This window comes from Helicoverpa armigera, chromosome 3 (genome assembly GCF_030705265.1).
Source record: "Helicoverpa armigera isolate CAAS_96S chromosome 3, ASM3070526v1, whole genome shotgun sequence".
NCBI classification, from domain to species: Eukaryota; Metazoa; Arthropoda; class Insecta; order Lepidoptera; family Noctuidae; genus Helicoverpa; species Helicoverpa armigera.
This window is the reverse complement of record NC_087122.1, coordinates 1,663,963-1,685,801: the sequence shown is the minus strand read 5'-3', so window position 1 is coordinate 1,685,801 and position 21,839 is coordinate 1,663,963. Positions and strand designations below refer to the sequence as shown.

The 21,839-nt window shown below is 36.7% G+C and overlaps 1 protein-coding gene and 1 non-coding gene across 2 annotated transcripts in view; one reads left to right on the top strand and one right to left on the bottom strand.

The window, feature by feature from the left end:
- Positions 1 to 21,839, bottom strand: part of LOC110377545 (galanin receptor type 3) — an 86,082-nt gene that overhangs the window by 1,601 nt on the left and 62,642 nt on the right. The window contains exons 2-3 of the mRNA XM_064043370.1: positions 9,237 to 9,608; positions 292 to 467 (exon numbers count right to left, since the gene is read on the bottom strand). Of these exons, the coding sequence (XP_063899440.1) occupies positions 292 to 467; positions 9,237 to 9,339 (279 nt within the window). The 5' untranslated portion in view covers positions 9,340 to 9,608. The remainder of the gene's footprint in view (positions 1 to 291; positions 468 to 9,236; positions 9,609 to 21,839) is intronic.
- Positions 13,323 to 13,394, top strand: Trnah-gug (transfer RNA histidin (anticodon GUG)). Its single transcript has one exon. It is a non-coding gene; the product is annotated as a tRNA-His (tRNA).

Sequence of the window (21,839 nt, the reverse complement as noted above, 5' to 3'; positions counted from 1 at the left end):
GCTTCTGCCTGCGCTGCGTGTCATATTTGCTTAGTGAAAGCTAAAGAGTTAGAATGAAAGGAGTAAAGCCAAGAAGTAGACAACATACGCGCCACGCACTTACAAGCTTTGTTCTTTATTATGCTAGTGTTACAGTGAGATATACCAGCTAATATACTGCAATGTTAGCTTTATGTCTTTTCAATGATCTTCGGTTCATTGTAGGTAATATACAGGATTGTATAAGTATACCAACATAACCTAATTATGTATCACACTAATCTCGTAAAAATCCAACATAAGCTGACCCACCTCAATATAATAAGTAACTTGGCACGGCAGCTCATCTATCCTGGCCGCCCTGGTGGCCGCTAGAGGCGCGCTGGCCGCACATACGAGGAAGTCAGCTGCGCACGCGCTCAGCATCTGTGGCGTGCGGAGACGCGACGCGCCGCCTGACGCTAATGCTGCCATTAAGCTTACATTGCCTGGGGAAGAATAAAGTGGTCTGGTTAAAGGGTATTTTGACAGGGAAACAATCATGTTGTAGCATAAGATTTATGTAGTAACAGGTATAGTTATCGGCACGAATCATGAGCTCTGACCTTCACCTGCGCAGAAGTAATTTATTGGGTCCCTTTTGTGGTATGAAGTGAGGCACGGGGGCGGGCTAATGCGGTGATTGGCCCGCAGTGCATCGCGTCATAGCCGTCACTCACTTCTGCGCAGATGTAGGTCAGAGCTCAAGATTCGTGCCGATAACTATATAATAAGTCCCACAAATCGGTTTTCCCAAGTACGTTCGGCTGAGCTTTCGGTATAATTGGCGACTACCAGTATTTTATATGGAGCGGCATATTACCCTTACGAATATACCATAGGCCTGGTGTTGTTTTAACTCATTACGCAACAAGTATAGCTGTCTATTCTGTTTACATAATTTATAATACTACGTGAAACCACAGATTATATAATAGTTACTACGTAACAGATAGATCACTCCATACAAAAAAGTCCATACCTACTGTTATAAGCACCTACAAGTTCCCCAACTACCTACAAATTCCTAGCTGCGTTATAAAATGAACCTTAAAAGCTCGAGCGCTTGATTGTTATTCCAATGCGATAGCGCACAGTTCAGTGACCGCAACCGTGCCGTGGCCGTGCTTAGGGTTGCTTCTTAAAATGTATTAATATTTAAGTAGGAAAACAAAGTTACGCTTATTTTAAGATAGCCTTTTTTAAAACTGAGTTTTTAAATAAAAAGTAATATCAAGAATATTTTTCTTTAGTTAACTATTGTATTGCCTACTAAAATGGAGTATGGGTACATATTACTAAATATTACCTAATACGTAAGCATAGGTAAGTAGGTACTTAAGTAAAGCTTTCGTCAAAATTAAAGGCGGTTTCCAACTATTTTTCGAGCACAAGTGCCATACCCCATATGGTACAACTCCGTCGAGTGTTGATACATACCTAAAATTGGTTTCTGCGCAGCGACACGCGTAATGTTCCGAGTCGTCATTGAGTTGGACCAGAACTATACCTACTTACACTCGAGATGTGTTTTGAGCTACAAAACTCACAATACAGTTCATATAACTAAGTAGGTATCTAAAGTAAAATAAGTATCTAATGATCTCTGTTGTTAAAATCATAAAGTAGATAAGTATTAATTTATTTAAAAAAATAGAATTACTAGATAAGTTCATAAATATAAAATGTTTCTAAATCTTACAATAGTCGCATATAAACCAACACAACTCAAAATAATCCATCAGTTTGTTAGGTAGCTTAAAAAACTAATAAAAACCAACAGCAGAACATGCCACGAAATAAAAATAATAATATTGGAGCGCGCGCGGCGCGTGATACTATTGAAAGCCCTGAGCCGCGTGGGGCTACCGATAACCCAGCGAGCGGTAGGCATTTATCGCGCGCAAGTACGTCGAGTGACAGAGGCCTGGTGAAACTGCCATACAAAATCGATAAAGTTTGTTTACCGTTAGTACCGCAAATCGATAACAGATGGCGCTGTGCCGAAACGTCATTTTTCTACATCGCGGTGTTAAGATTCTCCGCCGATATACGACCTATGCAGTTTTATGTGCAATAAATTGTCTTGCTCTGGACACGATTGTTTTATTCTCTTGCGAGATATTTTTGGGACGTTGTACAAAGTGGTCCTTCGGAACCGGGTGAAGGACTGGTGTGCATCGTCATACGGTGTCGTAGGGTTGCACGGTCAACCTGCCGCGAGTGTGACGTCAGCGCGAGCGGCATCGGCGGGCCGTTTATGTTAGGCGCGTACGCGTGTATGTACTAGTGGTACACAACGGTCGGCGCTGGCGCTGCTGGTTCCTGTTGGCGTGAGCGGCTGCGGTGCGGGGGGAGGAGTACCCCGCATATCATCACGACGAGTATAAGTGAGTGAGTGGTGAAGTGTTGTGTTACGAAGACAAACTGTGAGTACTTTATAATTTCAAAGTGACTAAATTAATACATTGAGACTTAATAAAATTTCAAGCAAATTTAGACCTTATTAACTTAGAAAATTTTACATAACAATTTGGACTTAGGAAATTTAACGTGTGCATGGACTTAGAATAATTTCAATAAAAAGTGAACTACGGGGAACCTATGCCCGATTTTGCAGCGAAGTTTAATAAGTTAAAAGACTTGTGATTTTTTACGTGTTGGCCACGGACTTAGTATAAAATTAGTGAAAGACTTTAATATTTCAACATGGAAGCGTTGAGTAACTTACAATTTAATTTACAATCTACCATCAGTAAAGCAAGGTCTAATTTTAAGAAATCACCTAAGGAGCGACTAACTAGTTCTTATATAGAAACTAGACTAGAAAATTTAGAAGCTAACTGGTCAGCTTTTTTTGAAACTCACATGAAAATTGTGTCATCTGTTAAGTCCATGGATTACGAAAAATCTGAATATAACTTAAAAAATGTTTACGAGACTACGGAAGAATTATTTACCGAGTATAAAGCAGAGTTGAAGGAAGCATTGAAAAAAATTTATTGTTCCGATAGTTCAGCTAAAGTGCTTGAATCTTCTGCGAAGGGTTCTAAAGAGACATCTTTTGAGAAATTACCTAAAATTGAATTGCCTATGTTTAGCGGAAGTTATTCTGAATGGATTAGTTTTAGAGACTTGTTTAAATCCTTAATTCACGATAACAGTGCACTTGACGATGTTCAAAAGTTACACTATTTGAAATCACATTTGTCTGGAGAGGCTGAAGGTCTTTTACGGCACATTCCTATTACTAGTAGTAATTATGCAACTTGTTGGAGTCAATTAGAGAATCGCTATAATAACAAAAAGTATTTAGCAAATTGTATAATTAAACGTTTTATGAGTCAAAAGAATATTGTAACGGAATCTTCTAGTGCGATTAAGGAATTATTATATACTTCCAATGAATGTTTACATGCTTTGCAAAATTTAGGTATAATGGTTGATCATTGGGATGTAATAGTTATTTATGTATTGAGTTTAAAACTAGATACTGAGTCACGTAAACAATGGGAGATGAAAATTAGCGATTGTTCAGACGAATTGCCTACAATGAATCAGTTTAAATCTTTTCTTGAACAAAGATTTCGGTCTTTGGAATTTTTAGATAACAAAGGTCAAGGTCGTCAGTCAAATCGTAATGTGCCAGTCAAATCACTTCATGTGTCTACTACATTGTGTATATGTTGTCAGGATAACCACAAGCTTGCTAATTGTAAAAGGTTTGCCGGTCTCGATATTGAAAAGCGTCGTAATTTTGTCCAAACAAATGGTTTATGTTATAATTGTCTAGGGGCAAATCACTCCGTATATGCATGCCGCCAGTCTTCTAGATGTCATATATGTAAAAGGAAGCATCATAGTCTTCTTCATCTCAAAAACGTCTCCAAATCAGGTGGTGATAGTAACAACCCGGATCAAGTTGTCGAAGGTAGTGGGTCAGCTGTTACCACTTCAAACCAGAGTAATTCCACCAATATTGTTAGTTGTTTTGCTAATAGTCATAGCCAAATATTATTGGCTACTGCGCTGATTGCAGCGGAATCAAAGAGCGGTACTGCTATAGTATTAAGATCCCTGTTAGACCAGGGATCTCAGGCTTCGTTGTGACGGAGTCCGCAGTCCACTCTTAGGTCTTAAAAGAATACCAACTAAGGGTTCAATTTCAGGTATAGGTTGTGATCAAGACAAGTCATCAATTCCACTAAATTCGATGGTTCTTATTAAGGTTAAATCACGCATTGACCCTAGTTTTATTATCACGGTTAAGGCTTATGTTTTAAAGAAGTTAACAACTATTTTACCGGAAAGGAAAGTTATGGCAAACGTTTTAACCACAATTTCGTCTTTGGCTTTAGCAGATCCTTCGTTCGATACGCCGAACAAGATTGACTTGCTTTTAGGCGCCGAAGTTTATGGCCAGATTTTGTTAGAAGGTTTAATCAAAGGTTCATCCAGTCAACTCATCGCGCAAAACACAAGACTAGGATGGATCTTATCTGGTCAAGTAGGTGAAATCAACCAAAGCGAAACATGCCACAATACCGTCGTTACACTGCATTCTACTCTCACAGATGAAAATAGTCTCCTTAAAAAATTCTGGGAGTTAGAAGCTGAGCCCAAAGGCCTTAACGATAAGGCGTACTTGACCCCAGAAGAGCAGAAGTGCGAAGAGATATTCAAGGGCACGACTAAGCGAGATGAATCTGGTCGCTATATCGTGCACATGCCCTTCAGGTCAAGTGATCCTGCTTGTAAATATGGGGGATCAAAGGACATTGCTCTCAAACGCTTTTTAACCTTAGAAAAGCGATTTCTAAAGAATCCAGACTTCAAGGCTCAGTATTCAGCGGTTATCAAGGAGTACTTAGATCTGAATCATATGGATATAGTACGAGATAGTGACAAGGAAAGTGCTGTGTACCTACCTCATCATGCCGTCATTCGAAACGACAAGAGTACAACAAAGTTGCGCATTGTGTTTGATGCATCATGTGTAGGCAGCAACGGAGTGTCTCTTAATCACGATTTAATGGTGGGTCCTCCTCTACAACCTGATCTTCGTCATATTATCATGCGGTGGCGTCGTGAACCTATCTGTCTGGTCGCAGACATCGTTAAGATGTACAGGCAGGTTAGGGTATGCGATGAACACACAGATTTTCAGCGCATATTATGGCGGGAGAATCCAGATGACGAAATTCAGGTGTTACGTCATTTGCGAGTAACTTTGGAACTTCATCGGCGCCTTACCTGGCAGTAAGATCATTGCAGCAGTTAGCTCAGGACGAAGGCGCTGAATTCCCTTTAGCAAAAACCCGTGTTCTTTCAGATTTCTACATGGATGACCTTATGGCAGGCTGTCAAACCATAGAAGAGGGAGTAGAAATATATAAGCAGATAACTGAGTTACTTAAACGTGGAGGGTTTCAGCTTCAAAAGTGGGCTAGTAACAACGAAGAATTATTAAAATTAATTGAAGACGGTCAACAAATATCACAAACACAAGGGAACATGGTATTAAAAACTGATGCTATTTCGAAAATATTAGGCTTAACGTGGGACAAAGACAATGACGAGTTCGTTTACACAATTCAACTTAAGGAGCTAGATTTACCAGTTACGAAGCGTAAGGTTATTTCAGACATAGCACGACTATTCGATCCCCTTGGATGGTTAGCACCGACAATCATTACTGCGAAGGTGTTCATTCAACGAATATGGATGACTGGGATCGAATGGGATGCAGAACTACCTGCACCATTGCTGAAAGAATGGCTTGACTTTCGAGAAAACCTTCGTAACCTTGTTAAGTTTCGTCTGCCTCGTTGGATCAACTCTAGCAAAGATAACAGAGTTCTAGAATTACATGGCTTTTCAGATGCATCCAATGTAGCATACGCCGCGGTGGTATACGTTCGCATCATTGACAGAGAAGGACACATTCATACAAACTTGGTGACTGCAAAGACTAAGGTTGCTCCTGTTAAGCAGGTATCAATCCCTCGTTTAGAGCTCTGTGGAGCTGTCTTGCTTGCAAAACTTCTTGAGGAAGTCGCTACAACCCTAGAAGTCCCCAAGCAGCACTTACATGCGTGGACAGACTCATCCGTCGTATTGGCGTGGTTAAGCAGCCACCCTAGTCGGTGGAAAACGTTCATCGCGAATCGTGTTTCCGAAATACTTACCATTATGGATAGAAATCAATGGTCACATGTGGTGTCGTCGGAAAATCCAGCAGATTGCGCATCTCGGGGAGTTAGTCCTTCTGAATGTAGTGACTTGCAACTCTGGAAAAAGGGTCCAGTATGGTTACAGAATGAAAAAATTGATTATAATAGAGCAAATATTCAAGAAACTACGTTAGAAGAAAGAAAGATAAAAACAAAGTGTCATGCAACTGCAGTAGAATTTGATGATAGTATATTAACTAGATTTTCTAAGTTCAGTAGGTTAGTAAGAGTAATAGCTTATTGTAGAAGGTTTCTACGAATGAAGGAATTAGAATGTAATAGAATTAAACTAACTACTTGGCTAACTACAAAGGAATTAAATGAAGCGGTACTTACCTGTGTCAAACTCTGCCAACTCCAGTCGTTTAGTGATGAAATAGAATCTGTAAAGAAGAACCGTAAATTAAATAAGAAGACTAAACTTACCTCGTTGAGCCCTTTTCTCGACGATGATGGCATTTTAAGAGTTGGCGGCCGCTTGCACCGCGCTTCTATTAATGATAATATGAAGCATCCCATTTTGATTCCTCACAAATCACACTTTACCAATCTTTTGATTGCAGAGGCTCACGAGAGAACTTTGCATGGCGGGCCGCAATTGATGCTGAATTACTTAAGATCCAAATACTGGATACTCAATGCAAAGACTCTCGTTAGGCAACACGTTCATAAGTGTGTAATTTGTATTCGGCATTCCACACAAACACATCAACCAATGATGGGTCAGTTACCGAAGTCCAGGGTGTCTGTTCAGAAGCCTTTTCAATGCAGTGGGGTAGATTACGCTGGTCCAATCAGCGTCCGAAGCTCGTAAAGGTCGTGGTCATCACTCTACGAAGGGATATATCTGCTTATTTGTCTGCATGTCCACTCGGGCTATTCACCTCGAGGTTGTCAGCGACATGACTGCTCAGAGTTTTCTAGCGTCTTTTAAGCGTTTTGTAGCCCGACGTGGCCGAGTATTGGACCTGTGGAGTGATAACGGGACCACATTTGTTGGTAGTGCGAAAGAATTGCGACAATTATTCAACGCTGAAAGGTCTATGGTAGCTTCGGAAATAGCTGATTTCCTTTCTATGAATGGTACGACTTGGCATTTCATACCTCCCCATGCTCCGAATTTTGGAGGATTGTGGGAGGCGGGTGTCAAGTCCACGAAGCACCATTTAAAAATAATTATAGGCACCAGCACATTGACTTTTGAAGAAATGACAACTGTGCTGGCTCAAATTGAGGCCTGCCTAAACTCGAGGCCTATTTGTCAGCTTTCTAACAATCCAGAGGACTCATGTCCATTGACGCCTGGACACTTTCTCGTGGGTGAACCTCTGGTAACTGTACCCGACGTTAATTATGAAAATTCGTCTGTTAGTAATCTGAAGCGGTGGCATCTTACACAGAAAATGCTTCAAAATTTCTGGCGTAGATGGTCACTGGAGTACTTAACTCAATTGCAACACCGATATAAATGGACAGACTGTAAGCCTGAACCTGAGATTGGAGACGTAGTTCTGGTGAAGGAAGATGGTCTTCCACCTGCTCGATGGCTATACGGTATCGTTACAAATAAGCATCCAGGTTTGGACAATATTACTCGCGTTGTAACAATACGCTGTAAAAATAGTGAGATTAAAAGACCCATATCTAAATTAATTATGTTACCTGTAACTACTTAGTTGTTGTTTATCACCATATTGTTGAAGTTTATATATAGTTTATTTTACATTTCTTATACACGGTTTGTGAATCTACTTGAATGATTTTGTATCTTTTACTTGTTTTTACTGTTGTTTTTTTTTTGTATGTTTATTACCTAAGGAATGAACTTGTACATTTCACTTGTTTTTTTTTGTTGTTTATTGCATTTGTATTACATAAAGCATGTTCTTGTATTGTAGACATAAGGCTTTAGTTTAGATTTTTTATGCATTGTCAAAACCAAATTAATTTAAGTTAATATTGTCATGATTTGGTTGATGGACAGTGCCGTCCATGGTGGGCGGAATGTCTATTCTGTTTACATAATTTATAATACTACGTGAAACTGCCATACAAAATCGATAAAGTTTGTTTACCGTTAGTACCGCAAATCGATAACAGATGGCGCTGTGCCGAAACGTCATTTTTCTACATCGCGGTGTTAAGATTCTCCGCCGATATACGACCTATGCAGTTTTATGTGCAATAAATTGTCTTGCTCTGGACACGATTGTTTTATTCTCTTGCGAGATATTTTTGGGACGTTGTACAATAGCCAACCCTAATTTAAACAAGAGGTGGACAAATATTTTCTGATGAATTTATTTTGTACTTAACACCTGTTTTGTAGAACCGAAAACCTAATCAAAAAATCTCCCGGCTCTCAAAACAATAAACCCACTACGTCCACTATAACTAGAAATTAAAAATTAACACGAAAGAAAATTATACTCCACAGGCTAAATTAACTATGCAAAGAAAACTATGAACTTCAGTTTGTTACCAGGAACTGTTGTAGAATCTTATATTAAGCTTAGCTTATGAAAGGATTTGCAATTTCATGAAGTAGTTACATCACTGGATTCATGAAAACAAGACTAGCGTTACTTTTTCTTTATTTAAGATGAACTCGCCTTTTCTTCAGTGAAATTACTTTGCATAATAAATATAAAGTAAAGCGAGTAGCTTATTATCCGTAATAAGAAACTGGGCAATTGTAACTCGGACTACCAAATGAAGGGATCAGCATCTGAGTTCTTTTATTGTTTGGTATATACTTTCCACTGAGGAAAATATGGTTGAAAATCAGTATCATACGCGGACGGGTGGCTAGCGGTAGTTCAGTAAAAAATGTGGTTTTTACTGTCACATAAAAAGACTTCGACTGTACTTTACGACACGCCTTGACATACGAGCTATGGATAGTTCTGTTTGATTACCATTATATTAATAATGGACCTAGAATAAACTACATAACTCTGCATACTGCAGCATCTTCACACTTACCGATAATACCTATGACAGAGACGAGCACGTAGAGCGCTACGAGCGCCGCGAGCGTCGTCTCCTCCGCCGCATCGCGCTCCGCGTCGCTCGCGTTACTGTACATAGCGCGGCATCTTCACACTTACCGATAATACCTATGACAGAGACGAGCACGTAGAGCGCTACGAGCGCCGCGAGCGTCGTCTCCTCCGCCGCATCGCGCTCCGCGTCGCTCGCGTTACTGTACATAGCGCGGCATCTTCACACTTACCGATAATACCTATGACAGAGACGAGCACGTAGAGCGCTACGAGCGCCGCGAGCGTCGTCTCCTCCGCCGCATCGCGCTCCGCGTCGCTCGCGTTACTGTACATAGCGCGGCATCTTCAAACTCTGGAACAACAACGGAACAAGTTCAGAAGGGATTTCAAACTTTTTGGTGTAGCTAAACCGCAGGCATTTTTATGTTTTTATTTATTTTTTTCCTTTTCATTTAAAGTTCCATCAAATGGTTCCAGACCTTTTTATGGAACTGAGTTTCAACATTGTAAATATTAGTTTTCATTAAAACAATTATTTGGGACCTTATGTGTTTTATTTGCCACATATGTACTCATTGCATAAAATGCTATTACTTTCATGAAAAACCAACAATAGCTCCTTATAAGCAATTTCAAATAACGCCCTTATCATTACAATGCACTTACGCATATTACATTTTCAAATTACTTTTTTTCAATAAATCTTCAATGTCATTGCGTATGTATAAATATCGAAATACATAATGTATTAGATCTAGCTTTAGCCGAGATTAATATCGTCACTCAAAGAAAGATTAGAAAAGATCTAAGCAATATCATTATTGCTTCGAGACTAAAAGAAAATAAACACTTTCTTTTGAGCAAAATATTTTATTTTGCAATTCAGTTATTAAAGAAATAATATGTACATATTTCTAATAAATGCTCCAGTCTTTAAGATATAAAGGTAATATGACCAATAAGAATGATTGAAACTTTCTCTCTTAATACACATTTTTTTTTCTGTAAAATAACTAGCTTGTTACCCACGGTTTCACTCGCATCCATAGAAAACTTCCTGTACCCAGATAAAATGTGTCCTTCCTCAGGCTTTACTATCAGTATAGGCACCTAAAACGGTTCTATATATTTGGCGTGTAATAGCGGCAGACAGAGTTACGTTTGCATTTAGATAATAGTAGTAAGGTTTTGTATTTTGTACCCAGAGAGTGACGACGAAGTACTTCATTTATAAATACAGTGTACACGAGTGAACTTTTGATATTTAATTCATTTTCTTTGACATTTGCACTTTGTAAGATGACTGCTCTATCTTCTATTATACGTGTTTACTGTATTTCTGTGAGATGGTCGCAGTCTCTTTATTAAATCGGATTGAGAGACATTCTTCATTAGAGTAATGAGATGTTGCTTAATTAAGTCTTACTTGTCAGTATAAACACACGTTTTCTTCAATAGCTGACATTTAAGATGCTGAATTATTCTTTAAGCATCGTTAAAAAGGGGTTGTAAGTGAAACGTGTTCAATATGATTCAAACATAGTTTTTTTTGTAATCAGTATTGCTTAAAGTAAAGCAAAAAATATTTTTTGTTACCTATCCTGTCTGTCTGTGGTTCTCAAACGGATTTCGAATTGTGAATTCGTTCTTTGAAATGTTAGTAATTTAGATGATTTTTTGGGTGCGTAAGTATATTCAAGTTATGCCTGCCTGTTTCAAAGTTACAAGTCACTGAAAATAAAATGCCCAATGTGTCTTTGTAACTAAAACTATGTAAGTAGTTGAATATTATCTACTCTACATTGTAGCATCCACGCATATAATACAGAAACATTTCATATGAAAGCTATTTTATCTTCGTCCACAATCTGTTATCTTATACATCGATACAAATAGCGAAGTAATAAAAAGTAACTATTACTGGCCACCGACGTTAGTTGATTACATGGAAAACAAAATGACTAGCGGAGTTGTCATAACACAATATCTACTAAGAAAATAGCGCGGCAAAATGCGGTTCTCCGGGGGACGAGGAACATTACAAACTCCGTCCTGATACTTCTTTAGAACACGCCCATTTTAAAAAAAATATAATGACCGATCAATCAAAACCAATCTGTCAAAGATTGGTCTTGAGATTGATTTGACAAGGAATCAATCACAAAAAAATTGTTCCAGTAACTGATCGTTTTGATCACGCCTACCGTACGTTGCTTGACCTACAAGAAGACGCCTGATCTACCTTTATGGCACCTCCGCTATGTTTCCTTCCTCAGTGGCTGACTATAAAATAAAGAATGGAACTTCTTTTGTCCCTTATTACACTTAAACGCGTCTAGACGGCCATATTGAGTTTTGAAGAACACTTGCAATCGTTTGTTGATGAAACTTTTTAGCTATCGTTTCGTGCTTAGTAGATATCTAATTTTGTTTTTGTGAACAGACTTGTTGTAATAAAATGAAGATGAAAGACTGAAAATTGTAATTTTAATAAACATCTATTTTTGTTTGTCCCAAAATTGTTTAGGGTTCCTTGCTCACGATTTACCTTATAATAGACCAGCTTATGCCTGTGACTACGTTCCGATGTTTTCCGTCTTTGCGCTTTCATCCTATTAATGAGAAATAGGGAAAAGCAATGAATGTGTTAACACTGGTACCTACTCAGCTGCATCCGGTTAGACTGGAAGCCAACCACAACATAGGTGGAAAAAAGGCTCGGGAAGATTTCTTTAATATTTAAACGATATAACGATGTATTTAACTCTTGACCATCCAAAACATTCTTAGAATACATAATAAATTCAACTAGCATCAACTGCCAACCTCTGACCTGAAACAAGACAGCCTATCATCCCTATCATTGTTATTCACCGCAGAACTACTGTCAGTCCCCTGCCCAAAAGTTGTTGGGGACCCAGGGGACTGTTTTATATTCAAGATGTAGCTCCCTTATAAAATAAAATTTTGTACATTTCACGCCTAAATGGTGTTGTAAAGTTCTTTTGACAGTTATTAGGGTTATTTAAAGTTTTGTAAGAAAGCGGTTTATGTGTAGTCGTTATATTTTTAGTATACCTTCCTTCAAAGAGTTTTGTAGGAAAAGTTGTACTCTCTCTCTTTCCTGCTATGTATCCCACGTGGTGGTGGGGTCAGCTTTCCTAATTTTTCTTTTCCACTTTGCTGTAGTTGTCGCTCTCGTAAAGAAGTTGGTGGTGGTGGTTTTCGATATTTATAATAAAATATAGGAATGCCACTACATGGTTTACGTATATATGTAAGTACCCAACGGATCAACAAAACTATGGAGCAGATCACCCAGAAGTAGGAATGTTGGTCGTTCGAACCCATAGGAAACAGGTGCTGGTCGCGAGTTAGTTATATTAAATATAACTTGGTACCAGCTTAATAAAGAAATTGACGACGATATTAATTGATATTAAACTGTCGATCTTGACTATCCAAGCGGTTATATTTAATTAAATCAAATTAACTCTAACAAAGTAAATGTCACAAGAAAATTACTGGAGGTATAAAATATAGAAAGTATCTACTATTTCCTTTTAGAAAGAAAAATAATAATTTCCACTAATTAAATTGTTTTTTAATTGCATTATTGTGTCAGAAGAGAATAGAAAATATCATATGTTTTTCTTGTGAATTATTGTCGCATAAAAATTGGATACCCGACAGAAACCCGTCTCGCATCACTTATACAATAGCTTTTCCCTAATGTCCACATCATTATCTTAGAAATCTTTGGCTCTAAATCAAATACATCGATCACGAACATACTCATAACCTTCAAATACTAACAACAGTATTAATTTACTCGGAGCACAAACTCAATACATTACACAATAATTATTTGTTAACATAATTACAACACCAATTATTCGCTACACTGCCGAAGAGAAAGTGCTCCACTTTGTATAACACAACCAAATTACGAAGCCTACCTGTCGGTACTAACAAGTACCTCAAAAGGTACTTTCTAATTTTATAATGTTATATTTCTGTGGCAAAGCGATCGTGATATTAAGTGGTGTTACCATCAGCTCCGACAGCCGTGATCGTCTAGTGGTTAGGACCCTACGTTGTGGCCGTAGTAACCCAGGTTCGAATCCTGGTCACGGCAGTGTACTCACTGTCGCGGCGGAGCAGATTTTTAGCGTTTTGTTATAAAAAGTGGTAAGAGTTGAAAGCTATTTGTGGACTCTTTCCGAAGCCCTTTATTATCACAATACGTGGTATTGTAGCGACAACAAATATTTTTATTAACTCTAAACCACTTAACTTCATGATTCAATAACAAGACCAAAACTTTCTTACTGATTACTCACTCACTGATTATTTAGTCACCTATTATATCTATAACCCGGCCAATAAACAAAAGCCATCTAACTCAACATAACATTAAATACATAAAGTACCTAATTCCCACTTTACCCGGCTTATGTCAGCATTGCCACGATTTATATAGAATGTCCCTAACTACAGTTTAGCTCAAGGCATTGTCATCTTCTTGTCAAAGATAACGACTTTTTCTCTTTTCTTTGCTAAAACAGTTTTTCTTTGGAACTCCAGTGTAATAACTGTCTGGGTATATAACTATAACTAATAACTATAAGTGGACATAATAAAAATGATAGACTGTTGGTTTAGGGGGGTGTTTGTATGTACTTGTGTTCAGATTGTTTTGTTGCTTACTTATGGAAAATCCCTATTTTTGAGATAAGTTTATATTGTGTTTAAGTTTAGTAGGAACTGCCGGGGCTGCGGGATTGTTCAAATGGTGGTAAATTGGAGGGTTTTAGTCAGTATGGGTCTGAGTCTGACACCCCCTCATGTTGCACCCACAGCGGAATATTTGAAATCTGGACTTCTGAAGTCTGAAATCGCGCGAATACGCCTTCAGCAAGCTTGATTAATGAAAACTCTGTTTATTATCAATTTCCATAGAAATGCAAATTGTATCGAATATCCCAAAAGCATATTTTGATTGTCTGTTTACATATCACTCTGAAACAAATTACGATCGTACCGATTCCAGCCTTAATTATTCGAGTCCGGAATCGATATAAATCGAATGATTTTGTATCCGAAATACTCATCTTGTTTTAATTACAACACGAGCGATATTTTATTCAGCACTCGATTTTAATTTTACGGAGATTTAAAGATTTTCCGGTTGCTTTAATAAAGTTTGCATTATTTATTAAAGAAAATATACAAAGAATCGTACGCTGCGTATTTTTTTAAGCAGAGTGTATCATCAAGAGTATTTTGGGAGATGGATTCTCGAGACTGTATATTAGAGGTATTTACTAAGTTTTTTCTCGAGACGATTTTCTTAACACATGAACAAAAATATGTATTAGTCAACGTACGTAATAAATAGTATCTGAATTATAAGATTGAGATCATTATATTCAAGGAAAACGATTGAGTTGGATGATGGATATAATAGTCTTACTTTCTGTATAAAATCTAAATAAAAAGAAAAAGTATTCGTTAAAAAGAGTGAGATAGGTACAGTTTCAGTAGTAGCATTCACTAACTTAGAATGCAAGCGTCATAAACAGCACAGCTACTAATCAGTTTATCTTCCCTATACACCGACACCTATATTGATACCAACCAATGATGCCATTTCCAGCACGAGGTCAAATGCAACATTGCAATGCAGCCACCGCGCTGTTGATATAGATGAGGAAGCACAACAATGCCTTGTCACATCAGCTGACAGTTCTCACGGATGTGACGTCATACTTATGAAAAATTAACTTATAGAAAGTTGCTACCTAATTGCTACCATTAGTGGCATTCAGAAAGCTCAAATGCAAACGCGATAAACAGCTACTAATTAATCAGTTGATCTTCCCTATCACCTATATTGATGCAACATTACAATGCAGCCACCACGCTGTTGATATAGATGAGGAAGCACAACAATGCTATGTCACATCAGCTGACAGTTCTCACGGGTGTGACGTCATATTTATTCAGTTGACAGGTTATATAGGTAAGCTTCTATTTAAAAAAATAGCAATTTAAAAAATAATTTTTTTTTATTAAAAAAATGCAAATGGTTCCCCTCAGAATCGCAGTCACTCCTTGCCAATCCCCTCGAAATACATATAGAAAGTTACTACCTAATTGCTACCATTAGTTTCATTCAGAAAGTTCAAATGCGAACGTGATAAACAGCCACTAATTAATCAGTTGAAATTCCCTATCACCTATATTGATGCAACATTTCAATGCAGCCACCGTGCTGTTGATATAGATGAGGAAGCACAACAATGACGTGTTACATCAGCTGACAGTTCTCACGGGTGTGACGTCATCCAATTGCTGTCATTCCTCACCAATCATACATAGGTATAGAGAGTTGCTACCTAATTGTTACCAGCTACCATTTGGTGGTATTCAGAAAGATCAAATGCAAACGCGATAAACAGCTACTAATTAATCAGTTGATCATCCCTATCACCTATATTGATGCAACATTACAATGCAGTCACCGCGCTGTTGATATAGATGAGAAAGCACAACAGTGGCGCGTCACATCAGCTGACAGTTCTCACGGGTGTGACGTCATACTTGTTTGGGGAAACAACATACTGGTATTTGTGCAGTTCGGTTTGGTTGACAGGTTATAGATAGAAGTATTTTTAAAATTAAGTTTGGTTTTATTATTTTGGTGCATTTTGGAAGCGAGCCGCCGACTGCAACTGCTGCTCCCATATGCAGCGACTACAACTAAAATAATTTTGGTTGTAAATTACATTTAATTATTTAACTTTTATTTTTTAAGTTTAATTAACTTCAGATTCAACTCAACATAAATATACGTACTTAATCAGTTGAAACTCACAAGTTCAACCAATTTATTAACGCATAATTAAAAACAAATTAAAAATAAATTAAACAACAACGAAGCAACAGAGTTAATTGGACTTACTCATAAATATTTCGATGAGTATACTCTCGGCTAATTAGATGATATTAAATTAATCCGTCCCGTTTATGTATTAATAATGAAGGTGACAGACTCATTAAAATCAATCTTCTTTATAACATTATTCTTTAGTCTATTGTTTTTAGATGCGTATATTTGACGGGGTTATTTTACTATCAAATATTCCCATGAATTGGAAAAATTACAATAATTATTTTGGAGAGCATTGCATACCTGCACTATCAGAATCTAAGTAGGTATCATTAGCAGGGAAAGTCAAAGATGACTTATTATCGCCTTCAAACAGCTAGTCATGCTTGCTTTTTTAGGAAGTTCACTAACCGCTCAGTAACGTACCTAAATGAACATATCATGAAAGTATAAACCTTACAAAAAGTCTGTAACAGTCCATGGATATACTAAAGACATAGCAAGCGCAATGATTAATGCTTGTGCCCTATCTATGTAAGAAAAAGCCTCCAGCGTTGACAAAAAGTATGTCACTCTTAAAATAATTTATCTTTAATACAATTTCCTAAGACCCAAGGATACGAAACCACAAAAAAGTGGTAGAAAAAAAATATATTTACCAGGCCAAATTATTTTAGGCAACATCAACAAATTGGTGGTTTCTCTGCAAAATATCGATGTTCGCGACAAAATTTCCATAATCCCTGGAAAGTATTCATAATACCGTACTTGGGTAAGCAGGAATATCTAAAGTAGGTACTTCCATTTTGTGGCTACAGTCATTGATTGTATCGACCTTGAGTTTTTGTAGGGTTACCATAAAACGTATGAATTTTAATACTCAATTTTATTTACTTATTAAAAAAAACATAAATTAAGTCAGTATTTATTTATTATGTCAGTTTTGGGGACATCTAAATTTGTACTCGTCTGTGCCAAAAGAAGGGTTATGTTTTTATGCCAAGTCATCTTACCTTAAAAACTTTTTTGACATGGAAATTAAACCAAATCTTTTACTCAGTTCTGTAACTGAGGTAGCAGCCATAATGAGATTATTATTAAAATTAAAGGGTATTTGGCTCAAAGCGTCCGTGAAAATTAATTTGGCAGTAATATAGAGCTGTAGTTAGTATTAAACTAGTTACCAAAACTTGAATACATAGACTAGATATCGACGTCATAAAGTAAACCTCGTAAATGCATTTTTGTTCTTTTATTTATTTTAGGAAAATAATGCCGTAAAACACAACCCATATCTTCCTCCTAAAACGTTACGTATTTTACTAACTACATTTACAAGGTTTTCACTATAAAGCATAAATAAAAAGGTACGTATCATAGAAACTCTCACGTCGAATCGCACACGTATTTCCTGTCCCAACTATTCCATAAAAATATTTTATACTAATGAAACTACAGTGATTCAATAGTATTACCTCTATACTCATAACCGAATGGTAATCAGAATTTAGTGGCAATTGAGGAAGGTCTGAACAATATTCTGTACTTTTGAGAACACAGAAAAGGTTTCCAAGAAATCTGGTTAAGTGACGTCACAAGAATCGAGAGTGTCCGCAGTGACATCAACCCTCGGTCATTTGTAGGGTGACCATCAAAAGGAATATTACAGGATCTTATATATTTGTTTTAATTTGACCTTGGATCATTCAGTTATGAAATTTTCAAATAGTCGGAGTTTATTAAATAAGTTCAGCACTGTTGTTACTTTTATAATCACATAGTTTAAAAAAAATATCAAGGTCAAAGGTCAAGGTATCAGCATAAGTAGCTCTGCTAAAAATATTATATAACTACAGAGTTGATGAACTTTGGCACTCTCTATAATATCTCATATGCAAAACAGGGTATCCACTAAATTGATAACTTTACCGGTCGGGTAGCACTAAAAACCAGACATTTCCCAAAAAGCTCGGTCGTTTGGTCACCATAACTATGAAGTCACATTCGCGTAAAAAATGTTTTACGGTATAAAAAGAAAATCGTGTTTTACTGAGAAACCTCATACATACTTATTTCCTAGAAAAGTTGTGTGCACTTCTTAGAAAATAGCAGTTTTTTTTATTTGTGATCGAATATATTTTATATATCTATTATGTGGTTTGAATTTTGTTAACTCAGGTAAAATGTTTTTTTTTGTAAAATTAATCAATTCCTAATAGTGATACTAAAACAAAAGCACAAAGTCATCTTTATATACCATAAGTATTCAATCGTCATCAAAATCAATTCCAAAATTAAAAAGTAAGGCACGAAACTTAAATTGTTCTTCGACATCAAATACCCAAGAAAACAATAATTCATCTATCTCTGAAAATCCTTGTATTATTTGTTCTACGACTTGTCCCAGAAATTAACCAAAAGTTAAATGGGTAACTTTTGATTGATGTCCCAGCACGGTTCAGTTAAAACCAATAGACTTGAAATCATTTGAATGAACTTCGCAAAATATGAATTAATATTTGAGTTACAGCCTTTGTTGAATCAAAAAGATAAATGAGAGAACTAGGTCACAGTCACATTGTTTACTAATTGATAAAATAAATGTCATGACAAAAGTTTTGTGAGGCTCATCTTCATTTCAAAACTTCCTTTTACTATACCTTCACACAGTTTGCACAAAGCTATTTCGCTGACATCGTTCAGATTTCCAAACTTTAACGATCTATTAGGTGCCGACTCGCTTTTTGACCGACACTGCATATATCGGAACCACATAAAACGTAGTAAGTACCTAATCGTGATATGAACCAAGAATACAAACCCACATTAAGATCAAACAAACCACTGCGCTATAAAGTTGGAAGTTTATAACGCTATAAATATTTTATGTGTATAGAGTGACACATATTCGAATATTATCTGCACCTGCAAGTATTGAAAGCTGATGCTTGATAAACTTCTTCATCTTGAAGAAAATTATCTTACGTTAGTATTTACTTATGTATTTTTATTTTCAGCTATATGATTGGACCTTGTTAAAACGTCTTGAATCTCCATAAAGAGTAGGACCTTTCAATGATCGTGGAATTCATTTGGTCTTGCTTATTACACTTTCATAATATGGTGTAGTATTTCTTTATCTGTATGCTGGAAGAAGTTATAATCTCTATCTCTACTAATAGAATAAATAGGGAAACTTTCTTTGATTTTCATACTTTTTTTTTGTGGTGCTACAGTTACACTATAGTGGCTGGCATAGATTATATATTTTATCTGGGTGCGGAAAGAAGTTCCCCAGGATGCGGGTAAACTCACGGGAAGCAGAGAGTCAAAAATATAAAGATAAATGATATGCATAACTAATCATACATTAGTTTTATGTAACTTGAGCACAGAGTATCAAGTCCTAATACTTCCTAGTTACGTTGAGTACGATATAATCTGTTCAAGTAATCCGCAGTTAAACTAGATTGAATATAATTACACGTCGATTAGTTATCTGTTTAGTAAACGTAACGATTAAGGCGATTACATGACTGGATCTATGCCTGATTAATTTAGTTGACATAATCCCAGATCTGGTACATTCAGTGTGGGATGGCTACCAAAGAGGTTGGATGATCTGACGAAGTTCGCGAGCGATGAATGCAGGAAACTGGTATCCGGACTTCTTGGAAATCGATGGAGGGAGAGACCTATGTTCAGCAATGGACTTCTTACAGTTGAAATGACGAATTGTGTAAGTATTATTTTTGTAGTCTGCAACTCCCGATCCTGTTGCGTACATTTCAGAGTAGAAAACGCGAGGTTTTATTTATTTACAGTGTATTTTGTTTCGTGAAAAATAACGGCGAATATCATAAAGCAATAAAATACAATAAATAAAACGGCATTTTTCACAATGCAATACCTAGTTCCAAAGACTATAAAACCACTTGACTGCGCATACAGTGCCCCGACGCTCGCCAAAAGTTAGCGATTTTGCGCGTACTATAAGGCTACGATCAGTACGATCCTTTAGTAGCGACCAAGTCTATGACCTGCGAACACGCTAAATTATTGAGGATTTTATTTAGTAAAAAACAAAAAAAAATGCCTACATGCGCGATGAAATGGTGCGGGAAACAATCCAGGACATCTAGTTACAAAAAGGATGGCATCGGCAAGTATCAATACCAAAATTTGGCTTTGATTTAATTGTATTACGAAATACCACAGGGGTCTATTTAAATTGGTGGTTGGTGAACCGCGCTCACGCTCGTTGATGTCTTTTGGAAAAGTCCCTTTCTTTCATTAAGAAATTCTAATACGTCCATCTCTTTCTTGCCCTTTGTATTCTTATCGATGAAATTTGGGTTGTTACCTTTAAGGATGAAGTGGATATCGATAATAGTAAAATTTACATTGATTAAAAATGTTTTATTTTGGCTAATGAGTTAATTAACTGACCATAGACATTTTAGATTTTTTAAGATTCCAGAAATATGGAAAATTGGTCCCCAAAAATAACAAAGTGCTGTTTGGTCGAGGCACTTCACTCTCAATTGTTTTGAATATTTAAAACAATGCCGACGTTTATTTAGTTCAGCGATTCCAACAATGTTTTTGCCTATCTTGGTTTTTATAAACCTCATAATTTTGGAATACATTTTGGATATATTTTAAATAGGTACATCGTGTACCTATTTAAAATATATCAAGAAATATGTAGACGTTCGATTATCGTTTTTTTACCAAAAACAATCAGAACCCTAAAACGTTAATTCGAAAAAGTTATACTAAATTTATTAATTTAGTATAACATTTTAAGAATCAATAATTTTCTTGTACGGAGGTCTTTTTTGTAATAGACTGATTTTTATTAATTATTCTTATACGATTTTTATTGAGTATTTATTACTACGATGAAATACATTTTATCGATATTTTTTAATTGAAAGAGAGCAATCCCTTGCTGAGCGTACTCATGCAACTCGATCTTGAACTGACCAATAGTAGCCGCGGATTATGTCGCGTCCCCCCGCCCGCAGCGGTGAGTCGTGTTCTTAGAAGAAATTGGCGAGTGCGCTCTCTAGTGGTTATTTACTTTATGCCTAGTTCCTACGACGCCTTAAAAACAGACTCCTAACGAAAAACATTTACAAAGAACTTTTCCTACAACGTTACTTTGAATTAACAATTTAGTTACGTAGACAACAAGCTAGGAAACCTAGTTACCTACAATTTTCGTTCGAAACAAGAAAGTTGAAAACACCTAGAGGTAGTATGTTAGTTACGTCTGCACGAGGCAAGGAAAAGTCTTGCATGCAAGTTTTAGACGTATGACTGGAATAGACAACTGTTAGTTTATTTTCTTGTTTAAGCTGGAACTCACACTAACAGCGCAACTTTGTATATTTTTTTGTATTTCCTCGTTCTGTATTTTTCTTAATGATGGTGCAATACATTAAGAACCCTCGCAGAAAAATATACTGTTGGCTACCTATGCGATCAACTAGAATTGGCCGTCACTTTGTGAATCCCAACAAACTTTAAGCAGACCTGATAGTTGTTTACAAACATACAATCCATACTGATTAAGAGCCTAATCAAAGGAACTGCCGACAAAAAAACGCACGTCAGAAGTATGCTGGCATTTATTAAAAAAATACTTGTATTTTTCAGTCGCTCTTGACTTCTTAATCGAAT